Here is a 13,245-nt window from a genome sequence, read left to right on the forward strand (position 1 = left end):
ACATGGAGCATTAAAATGATATCAAATAAAAACGGTATAATTTAACGCTCAATTGCAAAATTCTTCTTCACGTATGTCAGCTCAATCTCTACTACTTGCCATACGTTGATCCACTGGCCACAGCTGTCGGTGAACATTTTACGGGCAATAAAATTAACAGCTAAAACATACATCAAATAAAGCGGGCGTTTCCAAGCGCTTAGTTGCAGCACTTTTGTAGTCAAACATCCTAATATACAAACATACATATATAGACTAATCAAAGCCAGCACAGAAACTTCTTCACTATATACTTAGGTATACGTACAAACACTGAAGCACACCTGACAATCAAACGGAAGGAAGCAATAAGAATTTATATAAAAAATGCGTATGCCACAAAATTACATTGAAAACATTTACAAACACAAACAAAAATTTATACATACATATATATTACATAAGAGGCTGGCGGCAGAGAGCCATTCACCCATTAAATAACTGTGCTTAATGTACATTTGTATTCTAATATAACCATTTAGCAGCTAACGGCCACATATGCATGGCTTGAATGTCCTTTTATGTGGTATCCAAGTAACAAAAGGCGAATGTGTGTATGTGCAAAGTGCGAAGAGGGCATAATTTGCGTAATGATGTGTTAGTAGCAGTTTGCTTTCTTTTACACAAAACTGTCTTAAGGGGTTTTAATATAAATGTGTATCATCTGAGTAAATACACACATACATATGTATACTTATATATACATATATTATATATGTATAAACACGTACAGAACGGCAGCACGCCGCAAACAAACAACCTCAGCAATTTCCGTCAGGAAATTTCGTTGACCAATGAAGCCTAAGCAAATATACCCCAATGTGAACGGAAGGAAGTTTTAACGAAAGAAAAATAAAATATTAAACGAAGAGCAAAAAATAAAAAAAAACAACCAACAGAGTGGCAATTTTTTACAAAAATTATGACTCCATTATATTGGTTGGTTTCAGCCATTTGTGGTGCTTTTAAAGAGCACGCTCGTTTTAGCATAAATATGTAACAAATTGTGGTAGCCGCTTGAAAATGCTACCAGCAAGCAGAGACCAACGAACGAAGGCAAAACGTAAACGGAAAGTAATCTTAAATAGCGTTGAGGGAAAATATATATATTTATATAAAAAAGGATCAAAACAAAAAATGTAAAACAAAACGAAAAAGGATTACAACACAACAAACACATTTTCAGCTGTTCACTATGAATTCTAGTGGAAAATAACCTTTTTCGTAGTGGCCAACAGCGGACTATTGGTTAAGCATTTTTTATTTTTTTGCTTTCTCTTTAAATAGCTACAACTTAAATTTATATTCAAGTATTTTTTCTTCATTTCTTTACAGTGCGACGGTGTTTCACTAAATTTAGCCAATGGCCCACATCTACAAGGCGTCGCCCTGCTAAACATTCCTTACACACATGGCGGCTCCAATTTGTGGGGTGAACATCTGTCACAGAAACGTATACGCAAAAGCGCTGGTCCATTCCGTAAAGGGAAGAAACTTAAATCTTCGGATAAAGAACTATCGGCGACAAGCTTTACATCTGTGGACTTATCAGTTGCAACGCAAGGTGAGTGGTCTTTAAAAAGAATAAATACGAGAATATGAAAGTTCCATATGGCATTATTTAATAATATGGTTAATAATAAACCAAAAGCGAATGGGGTATGATCGTCTAAAAAGGGTTAAAATAATTTCGTCCTTCCCGCTGGTCGAGAGCAAAAATTAAAAAATATTATAAATCTATAAGATACTATACATATATACAATAAACTAAGATTGTTAAAAAGATTTTAATTCTACAAAACGGCAGACTCTGAATAACATGTAAATTTATTCTAATAAATTAGATGATTTTTGGCCCACTAAACGTACATTTTTCATATAAACGAAAACTGGATGACCATTAAATGGAGAAATACATATTCTTCATACTAAATAAGAAAAAAAAATTAAGCGAAAGGATGATTTCTTTTTGAGTTACAACTGCAGCCAATTAAAAAACAAAGTAGTTCAAAGATAAACAGAAGAAACTGGTTGAACTCAACGGCGACACTTTAGAAGAGGCCAAAAATATTTTCAATAAAATTTACGTATGCTATTTTTAGAAAAAATACTATTGACTTATACAAAAATAATAAAATTGGTTTTATGAATTAGTAACAAATAAAACGCAAATGATGCGTATTTTCATATGAACAATGCACAAAAAATTATGAATAGTTCCATCATCTTAATACCTAAGACAGCTAGTTTCGTAACCTTTACGATTATGTATAATTAAAATTAAAGATGCATTATAATAATAAACCCCATTAAGATGAAATATGAAAATATATACGTATGTATTGTTACAAAAAGTAGTATTAAGTTGTATTTGTATTACTATATGCATCCCTGATTATGAACAATAGCTGTAGGTATATGGAATAGCATTTGTCTTGTTGTAGACATCTGGCGCCACACTGTCTGCTCGTCTAGTTAAACAATTGCTGAGTCTGGCGCCGCGACTGTCTGCTTGCGTCTGGCGCCGTATAGCCGTATGTTCTGGTAATTTCCAGACGCGATATTCTAGAAGGACACGTCGGCATCAGCGAGAAGTACGTGGCTATAGCCGCATGTTCTGGTAATTTCCAGACGCGATATTCTAGAAGGACACGTCGGCATCAGCGAGAAGTGCGTGGCTATATAAGCCGTGGCAGTGCCAACGTAATCAATCAGTGCTAAGAGTAAACTGCTATAGTGTAGACGAGTTGTGAAATAAAGAGTTGTTGAATTAAATTAAACAGTGTTGATTTTATTTGTCAATCCAGAGATACGAACCTAACAAAGTAAACTAGCAAGAGTAAATTCGTAACAATTGGTGTCAGAAGTGGGATTGTCAAATAATCCAAATTCAAGATGGTTAAATTCGGAGAATTGAGAATTCAGCAATTAAAAAAGGAACTGGAGGAGCGTAATTTGCCGATAAGCGGGCAAAAGGCGGATCTGCAGGCACGACTACGTGAAGCAATGGAAGCGGATGGAATTAATGTGGACGAGTTCGAATTTGATGGGCCAGGAACTTCTACAAAGGTAGAAGAAAAATTAGAAGAACAACGAACATCATCAAGCGTAGACACTAACATGCTATTAGTGGCTATTAGGCAAATAGCAGAAAATGCAGTGCAAACAGAAAATCGTCTGGCACAGCAAATAGCAGAAAATGCAGTGCATACAGAAAATCGTCTAGCACAGCAAATAGCTGAAAATATATCACGAATAACAGAAAATGTAGTGCAAACAGAAAATCGTCTGGCACAGCAAATGACGCAAATAGCTGAAAACACATCACAGTTAGAGTCTCGCCTTACACAACAGATTACAGAGAATAATACACAAGTGCAAGAGAAATTTTCAAAATTTGAAGACGAATTAAGCACTTTAAAAAATGACGAAGAAAATTTAAAATCAGAAGTTCTTCAATTAAGTAATCGTGTGCGAGAACTGCAACTGCATGGCCCTGCACCATCAACAAATATCCAAAGATTGAAGGCACCCACATTCGATGGAAGTATTCCATTTCAAATTTTCAAACTTCAGTTTGAAAAGACAGCAATGGCCAATAATTGGAATGCAGCGGACAAAGTGGCGTCCTTGTTTGTATCATTGAAAGGACCTGCGGCAGAAATCCTTCAGACTATTCCAGACTGTGAACGGGACAACTATGAGGCATTGATGAGTGCGATAGAAAGACGATATGGTAGTGAGCACCGGAAACAAATATACCAGATCGAACTGCAAAATAGGGGTCAGAAGATGAACGAGTCATTGCAAGAGTTCGCAACTGAAATCGAACGACTGGCTCATTTGGCAAATGCAGATGCACCTGTGGATTACATTGAGAGGGTAAAAATTCAATGTTTCATAAATGGAATTCGTGATGTGGACACCAAACGCGCCACATATGCATTGCCAAAAAGAACGTTTGCTGAAACGGTTTCGCACGCCCTCACACAGGAAACAGTTTCCCTACTAAGTAAACCAGCACACAAAGTACAAAGGGTTGAAATGGAACAACCGGCGCTGATGGAAGAAATATTGAAGACTCTGAAGACAATTGCTGCACCGCGAGTAAATACAACAGGAAGATGTTTCAACTGTGGAAAAGCGGGTCACTTTGCCCGAAATTGCAATATAAAAGTAAACCCATCAAAACGGAAACAACCAACAGATAACGAGGACGGAGCATCCACATCTCACAAGTCGTTAAACTAAAACGGAACAGTTCAAAGGGGCGTGAGCTGGTTCCCACAACTATTTGCCCCGCCATCTCGATATCACAAATAGGTCGCCATGACAACAACCTTACGCTCACCGGCATCGTAAATGGACGACTGTCAACGCTTACTTTGGATACTGGTGCCACGCATTCAATTATCCGACCGGATGTGGTAAGAGGAACGGTTGAACCATTAGTCGGTTGCAAGCTTCGAACGGCCACCGGAGAGGAAGCAGCTGTCGCGGGAAAAGTGTTTTGCAAAGTGATGATTGGTACCCTGGAAGTTAATCACACCTTCATCGTAGCAGAAATCACGGATGAAATTATAATGGGAGTAGATTTCATGATTGATCACGGGGTTACTTTGGATTTAAACAAGCAAATGCTGTTTTGCCAGAACATGGAGATGCCTATAAACACCGGATATGTGACCAACGTTGAAAGTAAGAGGGTGATTGTTGATGATAATCAGAGTATTCCACCAAAATCTGAGGCGATTGTATGGGCTAAAGTGAATGGAGGAGGTGGGACTGAAGAGTTGTGGATTGTGGAACCAACAAAAATAGATACACCCATATTGGTAGGAAGAACGCTTGTGAAAACTAGAGAAGACGCCACCATTCCGGTGAGAGTAGTGAATGAATTCAACACGCCTATAAGGCTGAAGAAAGGAGCAGTAATTGGACAGTGCCAGAATATAAGTGCAATAGCACGATGCGAACGGTCACAACAGAAGCCTACTATTGAGCCACAGCAGATAAGTCCTACACTCCTAAATAATTTGCTGAACGAACTGCATGGAAATGAAAAATTAAAAGCAGAAAAACTATTAGAAAAATACGCATCCATATTTGCAAACGAAGGAAACACAGGAAGAACCGGCATTGTCAAACATCGCATAAATACTGGAGACGCTAAACCAATCCGACAAGCTCCGCGTAGGGTTCCACTAGCAAAACGTGAGGATGCTAACAAAATTATTGAAGACATGCACAAAAACGGTGTAATCGAACCTTCAATAAGTCCATGGAGCTCACCTATCGTCTTAGTTAAAAAGAAAGATGGTAGCACCCGTTTCTGCGTAGATTATAGGAAGTTGAATGATGTCACAAAGAAAGACAGTTATCCTCTACCAAGAATCGACGATACATTAGACACCTTGTCTGGAGCGAAATGGTTTTCTACATTAGATCTACAAAGTGGATATTGGCAAGTCGAGATTGATGAATGTGACCGTGAAAAGACCGCTTTCAGTATGGGCGACGGGTTATGGGAATTCTCTGTGATGCCATTTGGGTTATGTAATGCGCCTGCAACGTTCGAGCGACTGATGGAACATGTGTTAAAAGGACTCAACTGGAAGACATGTTTGGTGTATCTTGATGACATTATCATCATGGGAAAAAGTTTTGATGATCATCTGAAAAATCTAGAGGAAGTCTTTCAGCGAATAGCATCAGCCGGATTACGCTTGAATCCCAAAAAGTGTTCATTATGGAAGAAGCAGGTCACATATCTCGGACATAAAGTGTCAACTGACGGGATTCACACCGAGGAAGGAAAAATAAAAGCAGTGAAAGATTGGCCTCGACCCACCAACATACATGAACTCCGCAGCTTCCTCGGCTTATGCACGTATTATCGCCGTTTCGTACCTGGATTTGCGAACGTGGCTAGTAGTTTACATGATTTAACAAAGAAGAATCGCCCGTTTGTATGGCAGTTGGAACAAGAAAAAGCGTTTGAGCAGCTTAAGGAACTACTTTGTACGGCGCCGATGTTGGCTTATCCAATACCTGGAAAGAAATTCATCCTGGATACAGATGCGAGCGCTTATGGAATTGGAGGTGTCCTGTCTCAGCTCATCGACGGACAAGAAAGAGTAATTGGGTATTACAGCAGAGTGCTCGGGAAACCAGAGAAAAACTACTGTGTGACGCGAAAAGAACTACTAGCTGTGGTGGAATGTGTAAAACATTTCCACAAGTATTTGTATGGACAACGATTCTTGCTGAGGACTGATCATGCAGCATTAAAATGGTTATTACAGTTTAAGAATCCGGAAGGCCAAATTGCACGATGGATCGAAAGATTACAGAATTACGACTTCGAAACGGAACATCGAAAGGGGATTCACCACAAAAATGCCGATGCATTATCACGTCGCCCTTGTCCACTGGAATGTAAACATTGCTCCAAATCAGAAGGAAAAGAAGGTATAATCGACGTGCGATTACTGAATATAGAACCTGAAGATGATTGGACTCCTCACCGCATCAGAATCAATCAGCTGGAGGACCCTGATCTTGCAAAGCTGATAATAGCCAAAGAAAATGGGGTACGACCACCAAAGGAACAAATAAGTAGCGAGAGTCCAACGGCAAAAGCATATTGGGCCCAATGGAACAGCATAAACCTCGTTAATGGATACCTTCATCGTACCTGGGAAAGCGAAGATGGCAAACAGTCTCGTCTGCTGATCATAGTACCGAAGTCCATGATCCCGAAAGTATTGAAAGAAAAAAACTATAGAGAAGATTAAACAACGGTTCTACTGGATCGGTTGTCGAGATTCCATAGCAGAATGGATAAGTAATTGCGTAGAGTGCATGGCAGCTAAAGGTCCTAAAGCCAAAAGTCGCGGTAGGCTACAACAGTACAACGTGGGATCACCATTTGAACGAGTCGCAATGGATATTGCAGGTCCGTTCCCAACCAGTACGGCCGGAAACAAATATCTACTGGTTGTCATGGACTATTTCAGTAAATGGCCAGAAGTATATGCCTTACCAAACCAGGAAGCGAAGACAGTAGCCGAAGCGTTTGTAGAAAATTGGATAACAAGGTTCGGAGTGCCCGTCGAATTACACTCAGATCAAGGCAGGAATTTCGAATCTTCCATTTTCCAAGAAGTCTGTACATTATTGGGCATCCACAAGACACGGACAACAGCGTTACACCCACAATCAGATGGGATGGTAGAGAGATTCAATCGAACGCTCGAAGAACATCTGCGGAAAATCGTCGATAAAGATCAACGGAATTGGGACAAGTGCATCCAGATGTTCCTGCTGGCGTATCGTTCAGCGAAGCACGAGACAACTGGTTACACGCCAGCAAAGATTATTTTCGGATCTGATCTGCGACTCCCTGCTGATCTTAAGTTTGGAACGAATCCTACAGCTGTAAGAAATGATGGAGATTATTGTTCTGCCTTAAAGGAAGAAATGAATGAATTGCATCTAATGGTAAGACAGCATACGCATCTGATGAGCAATAAGATGAAGGACCGGTTCGATCAAGCGGCAAATTCAAAAGGTTTCGAAGAAGGTGATCTGGTCCTGTTGTACAATCCACTTCGAAAGAAAGGCTTGTCCCCGAAACTGCAGACAGCCTGGGAAGGACCCTATATGGTGATGAAACGACTTAATGACGTGGTATACCGCATACAAAGAAATGGAAAAGCACGATGTAAAATGAAAGTAGTACATTTGGAGAGGCTCGCCCCATTTGGTTCAAGAGGATTTGTGCCTAATCGGGACGATTAGGCTTTAGTGGAGGGCAGTGTTACAAAAAGTAGTATTAAGTTGTATTTGTATTACTATATGCATCCCTGATTATGAACAATAGCTGTAGGTATATGGAATAGCATTTGTCTTGTTGTAGACATCTGGCGCCACACTGTCTGCTCGTCTAGTTAAACAATTGCTGAGTCTGGCGCCGCGACTGTCTGCTTGCGTCTGGCGCCGTATAGCCGTATGTTCTGGTAATTTCCAGACGCGATATTCTAGAAGGACACGTCGGCATCAGCGAGAAGTGCGTGGCTATAGCTGTATGTTCTGGTAATTTCCAGACGCGATATTCTAGAAGGACACGTCGGCATCAGCGAGAAGTGCGTGGCTATATAAGCCGTGGCAGTGCCAACGTAATCAATCAGTGCTAAGAGTAAACTGCTATAGTGTAGACGAGTTGTGAAATAAAGAGTTGTTGAATTAAATTAAACAGTGTTGATTTTATTTGTCAATCCAGAGATACGAACCTAACAAAGTAAACTAGCAAGAGTAAATTCGTAACAGTATGTATCTATCACATAAAAATACACATTTAGATGTAGTTTAATCATTAGACCTACCCTGTGAACTGTTACTTTAAATTAACTGCATATTAGTAACACTAACGGCACTTCTTCCTACTTCCACACAATTGTACATAGCGCTTCGCTTTCCAGGCTTTTGCAAAAAACGCAAATAAAATTATCACACTATAGGAACTTCAACACACGTTTCCTTTTACTCTTAAGTACAAAAACGATTTACACATATTTAACTTATTCACACATTTTACGAAATTTACGAACACTTCCTCTTTTCTCATCACGCACACCAATTTTTTCCCCCTTTCGGGCGCTTTTTATAAGATGCGCAATAAACTTTGCATACATGCATATTTTCTTTCCCCACACAAAAACACTATACCCTTTTTAAATAATTTTATTCACTATTACATTACAATAAAATAAATGCCACAAATAACACTTTTATTACACTTAACTGCAAAAATTAATACGAAATAAACTTTTCACTCTACTACGTACGCGAAAAATACACTTTACCAAATATTAAAACCGAACTAACAAAACTTTCACTACTGTGCCGAGTGCGGCTATTACCAATACGCGGCGCCATCTTACGAGATATTCGTTTGCGCAGAGGACTTAGCAACGAATGCATTTGCATATACATAACTGCATATATTTTATTTTGACAAAAGCACTTTGCACAAGTGCGATATTCACTTCAACTCGGCGTTCACTTAGTAAATACACTAATTAACAGGTCTTTTAAACAAAATTGACGGCAATTTAAACGAAATTGAACAATTCACTCGATTACACGAAAGTCACGCCACACCGGACAACGATTTAAAATGAACTAGTCAAACGGAACTTGGCAAAGTGTAATAAAGAATAGCAGGGTGACCCGATATTTTATTAATTAGAAATTATTAAAAAACTTTTAAGCCGTTCGTTTATTTATTTATTTAGAATTATGCTATAATGTATATAATTGATATTTATACTATAAATACTCGTATGCTTATTATACATTCATACATCATTATGTAATATTTAGCCTTTAAAGACAAAACTTTTTTTAAATATTCCTTAATTTTTTGTTCATTCTATCCCTCTGTAGATTTTGGCGATCGTCTGATTGAAGTTATTGGTTTGGAAAATTGTTTACACATGGGTCAAGTGCGCACCGGCTTACGCGCCTCCGGTCGACGTTTGGCACAGTGCAGTGAGGTCATTATTAAAACGAAGAAAACATTTCCAATGCAAATCGATGGTGAACCATGGATGCAAGTACCTTGCACGGTATGTACAAAAGTTCACCACACGAAATAAAAATTAAGCAGTTCAAAACTATTCTTCTCTCTATACCCTTTAGATAAAAGTCACTCATAAGAATCAAGTTCCTATGCTAATGGCACCACGTTCCGAAAAGGGTAGAGGCTTTTTCAATTTACTATGCAGCTGATTTCGGCGGAGCGTTTCCGCTAGTAGTTCCATCGGGCAGCCACTAATGGAACGACACCAACAACAACACAAAGAAACCACCGTCCAACACATAGAATAGCTTTAATTTTATTGCATTACAACAAAAGTATGCGGAAAAGGGAAAAGGAAATGAAATAAACGAACAAAAGAAAAAATAGTGATGTCAGTATATGTGAAACAAAGAAATACAAATGTTAAAGATGTTAAATACAACCTATTACATATATAATGTATAAAAATAGCAGCTAGTTGTAAAAGCGAAGAACTACAAATTTTAATTCATTCATATAGTGAGCTTTAATTTATTTTATTACAGCATATTTAAGTTAAACAACAAATTGTAATATTTTAGGAAAATAGTAAATTTATTAGAGAAATAATGTTTCTAATAGTGAAATACACGATATACAACAAACTTTGTAGAAATATATGCATGTATATAAAACGCCACTGAATAAGTTAAACGTTAATAAGAAAATATAATAATAAATAATAATCAAAATTATAAAATAAAAATAAATATAAAAATTATAAATTAATAATAATTTTTTAATTGATTATACTTACTACATGTAGTTGCCCAAGTGCTTCAAAGGCTTAACACAAATACAAGAGTCCTAGCCAGCTTTCAATGCGCTTTTTAATTTTCGTAATAAAAATATGTAATATTTATAATATATTTAATACTATGTAGCTAACTATTAAATAAACTGTCAGCGAATTTGTCGATAAATATTTTAATGGACATCTGTAAGAATCTGTACATATTTAAACATTTAAATATTTATTAAAAATGACTGGGCAAAATCATGAAATTGTTAAAATTGCTTTGCCTTAGGTGTAATGTTTTAATTAATGTAAATATTTTACAATAAAATAAGAAAATAGTCAATTTTCTTTTTCTAGTCACGATCCTCATTTTTATTAATGACCTTAATTATTTTTATTTGATTAAGTACTTAAATATTTTTAGAAAATCGTAAAATTAATTTATATTAGTAACAAAATATCGTAGAGAAAACTTTATTTTTATTTATTTTTTATAATTTTATTTATTTGTTTTATTAAATTTTTGCAAATTTTACCATTTTTATTAATTACTATTTATTTTTTAGTTACAAAGCATTTATTATAGCGCACCCTGTTATCGTTATGTTTACAATTTCATTGGTACTTCAATTTGCAAAAAATAGAAAATAAGTGATTATGTTTAAATAAAAAGTTTTTTTTTCGATTTATCAGTGCACAGAGTTTTAATTTTTTTTGCTTTCTTCTTTAGAAATATTTTTTTGTAACATTTTATTGTAAAAAGCAAAGCAAACGTAATTTGATACAACCGATATCAAGTGTAAATAAATGATATTATGATATTGGTTTATACAAAAAAAATAAAAATGTCGTAAAGGAAAATATATCAGTAAATGGTGCAGCTTTAATGGAATTTTCAAAGAAAACAAATTGCATATTAAGTACATATACAAATTATTACATACATACTTAAATAATTATAAAATACTAACATAGTACATATTTATATATGTATGTGCATATGAATAGTTTTAGTAACGTATATATGAAAGTAAAGTAAAGTAAAATTGAAGCTTAAAAACAGAAAAAATAATATTTGCAGAATAAAGGCTATATAGATAAACAAATAATTTTTGGCTATAGAATGAATTTATGTTAAACATACATATATATGAATTTTAGAAGTACTTCCATTTATATGCCACATTGTTTTAACTATATTTTTATTAAGTTAAAAAAAAATATATTTTCCGGAATAAATCTTTGGGTTCATAAAATAAATTTATATATTCTGGTGATGTTGAAAACTTCATATCTATTACTTCAAAGTCCTCTTTTTGTTATATCATATACGTTTTGAACCAAGACAACCCAAAGCCTCGCTAATTATTATATAATGTGTGCCGGTCAACTAAATTGTTTCAATTTCAATTAAATTTATGGATTTCGATTATAATGCCGTCCGTTTATCCAGCTGGTAAGATTAAGTCTTCAAGTGTATAACTTAAAAACAAACAAAAAATGTTTTGGCTTTAAATATTTCTGATTCAAACCCACAATACACAGGGTTATAACATATTTTTAAAAATACATGATATGTACAATTATTTGCATTCAAAATGTGCTTTTTCGAAATTAAAAAAAATATATATAAAAATCTGATTAATAATTTTTGTTAAATATTGTAAATATTTAAATAGTTAAGTAGGCCATAGATTTGCATATACTCAATAAAAAATATGTAGATATATATAGTTATATACGTATGTTAGCGGTAGTTTGTAGTCTAGGCATATTGTATTGAGTTTTTAGAAATTATTTCAAACGAAATAAAAAGCATTTTTGAAAACATTTCATATGCGAGCATACACCACACAGCGCATACATATAGACATGCATTTCTGCATGTAAATATGTGTGAGTTAGTGTGCGTGTATGCGTTTGCTTATGAAATAGAACACCACAGTAGGAGTTAACATTAATTATAATAAAACAAAAACAAACATACATATTTAAAATTAAATAAAAGTAATAGAGAATTATATACATACATACATACAAATATAGAGCTATTTACACATATACATATGTAGTTAAACAATTTGTAGTAAATATATAGAAAAGAATTCGATAAAACAAAAAAAAGTGTTTAATATATACATACATACATATATACAACTAGTTCGAGCGTAATGTAGTGTTAGGAAAATTGCAAAATTTGAATAAAAAAAATATAATATGTAGGCACAATTTATTTTTGTTTATTTTTTTGTATACAAAGTATGACAATTATAAAATTTAAATTTTTTAAATCAATTTGTTTAGTTCTTATGAATATTTAAAGCTTGCATTTTTTTAATACATTTGCATTACAGTTTTGAAGCATTTACTTAACTTTTAACTAATTAATAAATTTTTTAATATATTTGAAAGCAGTTTGTTTTTTATTTGTAATGACATTTCAAATACACCAACACGAAAAATAAAAATACGATAGCTTTTGAAGGCTGGAAATGAACCAACAACAACTAATTAATGTTAAAAACATGCATTTTTAAGTAAAGCATATTAAAAATAATTATTTATTGCAAGCTCTCCTTTTTGTTGCAATTTATGTTGCTTTTAATTTTTTTTATATTTAAAACAAATCATTTATAGGAAAAATATTTTCACAAATATATATAAAACACAAAAAATATTTGTAAAGAATAATAATTAATTATAGTTGTTTAAAACTGCGGTTACTACTGCTAAGTCCATATTCAATAAAATAAAAAAAAACTGTAGAAAAAAAATATCAATAAATGTTCGCTAAAGTTTAAAAAGAAGAAGCCGGGCTTTACCAATGAATTGCATAATCAAA

At 34.8% G+C, this 13,245-nt stretch overlaps 1 protein-coding gene across 3 annotated transcripts in view; it reads left to right on the top strand.

The window, feature by feature from the left end:
* Nucleotides 1-12,940, top strand: part of LOC105229131 (diacylglycerol kinase 1) — a 198,379-nt gene extending 185,439 nt beyond the window's left edge. For all 3 annotated transcript variants that reach the window (XM_049453422.1, XM_049453424.1, XM_049453423.1), the window contains exons 19-21: nucleotides 1,375-1,603; nucleotides 9,490-9,671; nucleotides 9,745-12,940. In XM_049453422.1, the coding sequence (XP_049309379.1) occupies nucleotides 1,375-1,603; nucleotides 9,490-9,671; nucleotides 9,745-9,834 (501 nt within the window). In that variant the 3' untranslated portion in view covers nucleotides 9,835-12,940. The remainder of the gene's footprint in view (nucleotides 1-1,374; nucleotides 1,604-9,489; nucleotides 9,672-9,744) is intronic.
* Nucleotides 12,941-13,245: the final 305 nt, after the last annotated feature.

This window comes from Bactrocera dorsalis, chromosome 3 (genome assembly GCF_023373825.1).
Source record: "Bactrocera dorsalis isolate Fly_Bdor chromosome 3, ASM2337382v1, whole genome shotgun sequence".
NCBI lineage: Eukaryota > Metazoa > Arthropoda > Insecta > Diptera > Tephritidae > Bactrocera > Bactrocera dorsalis.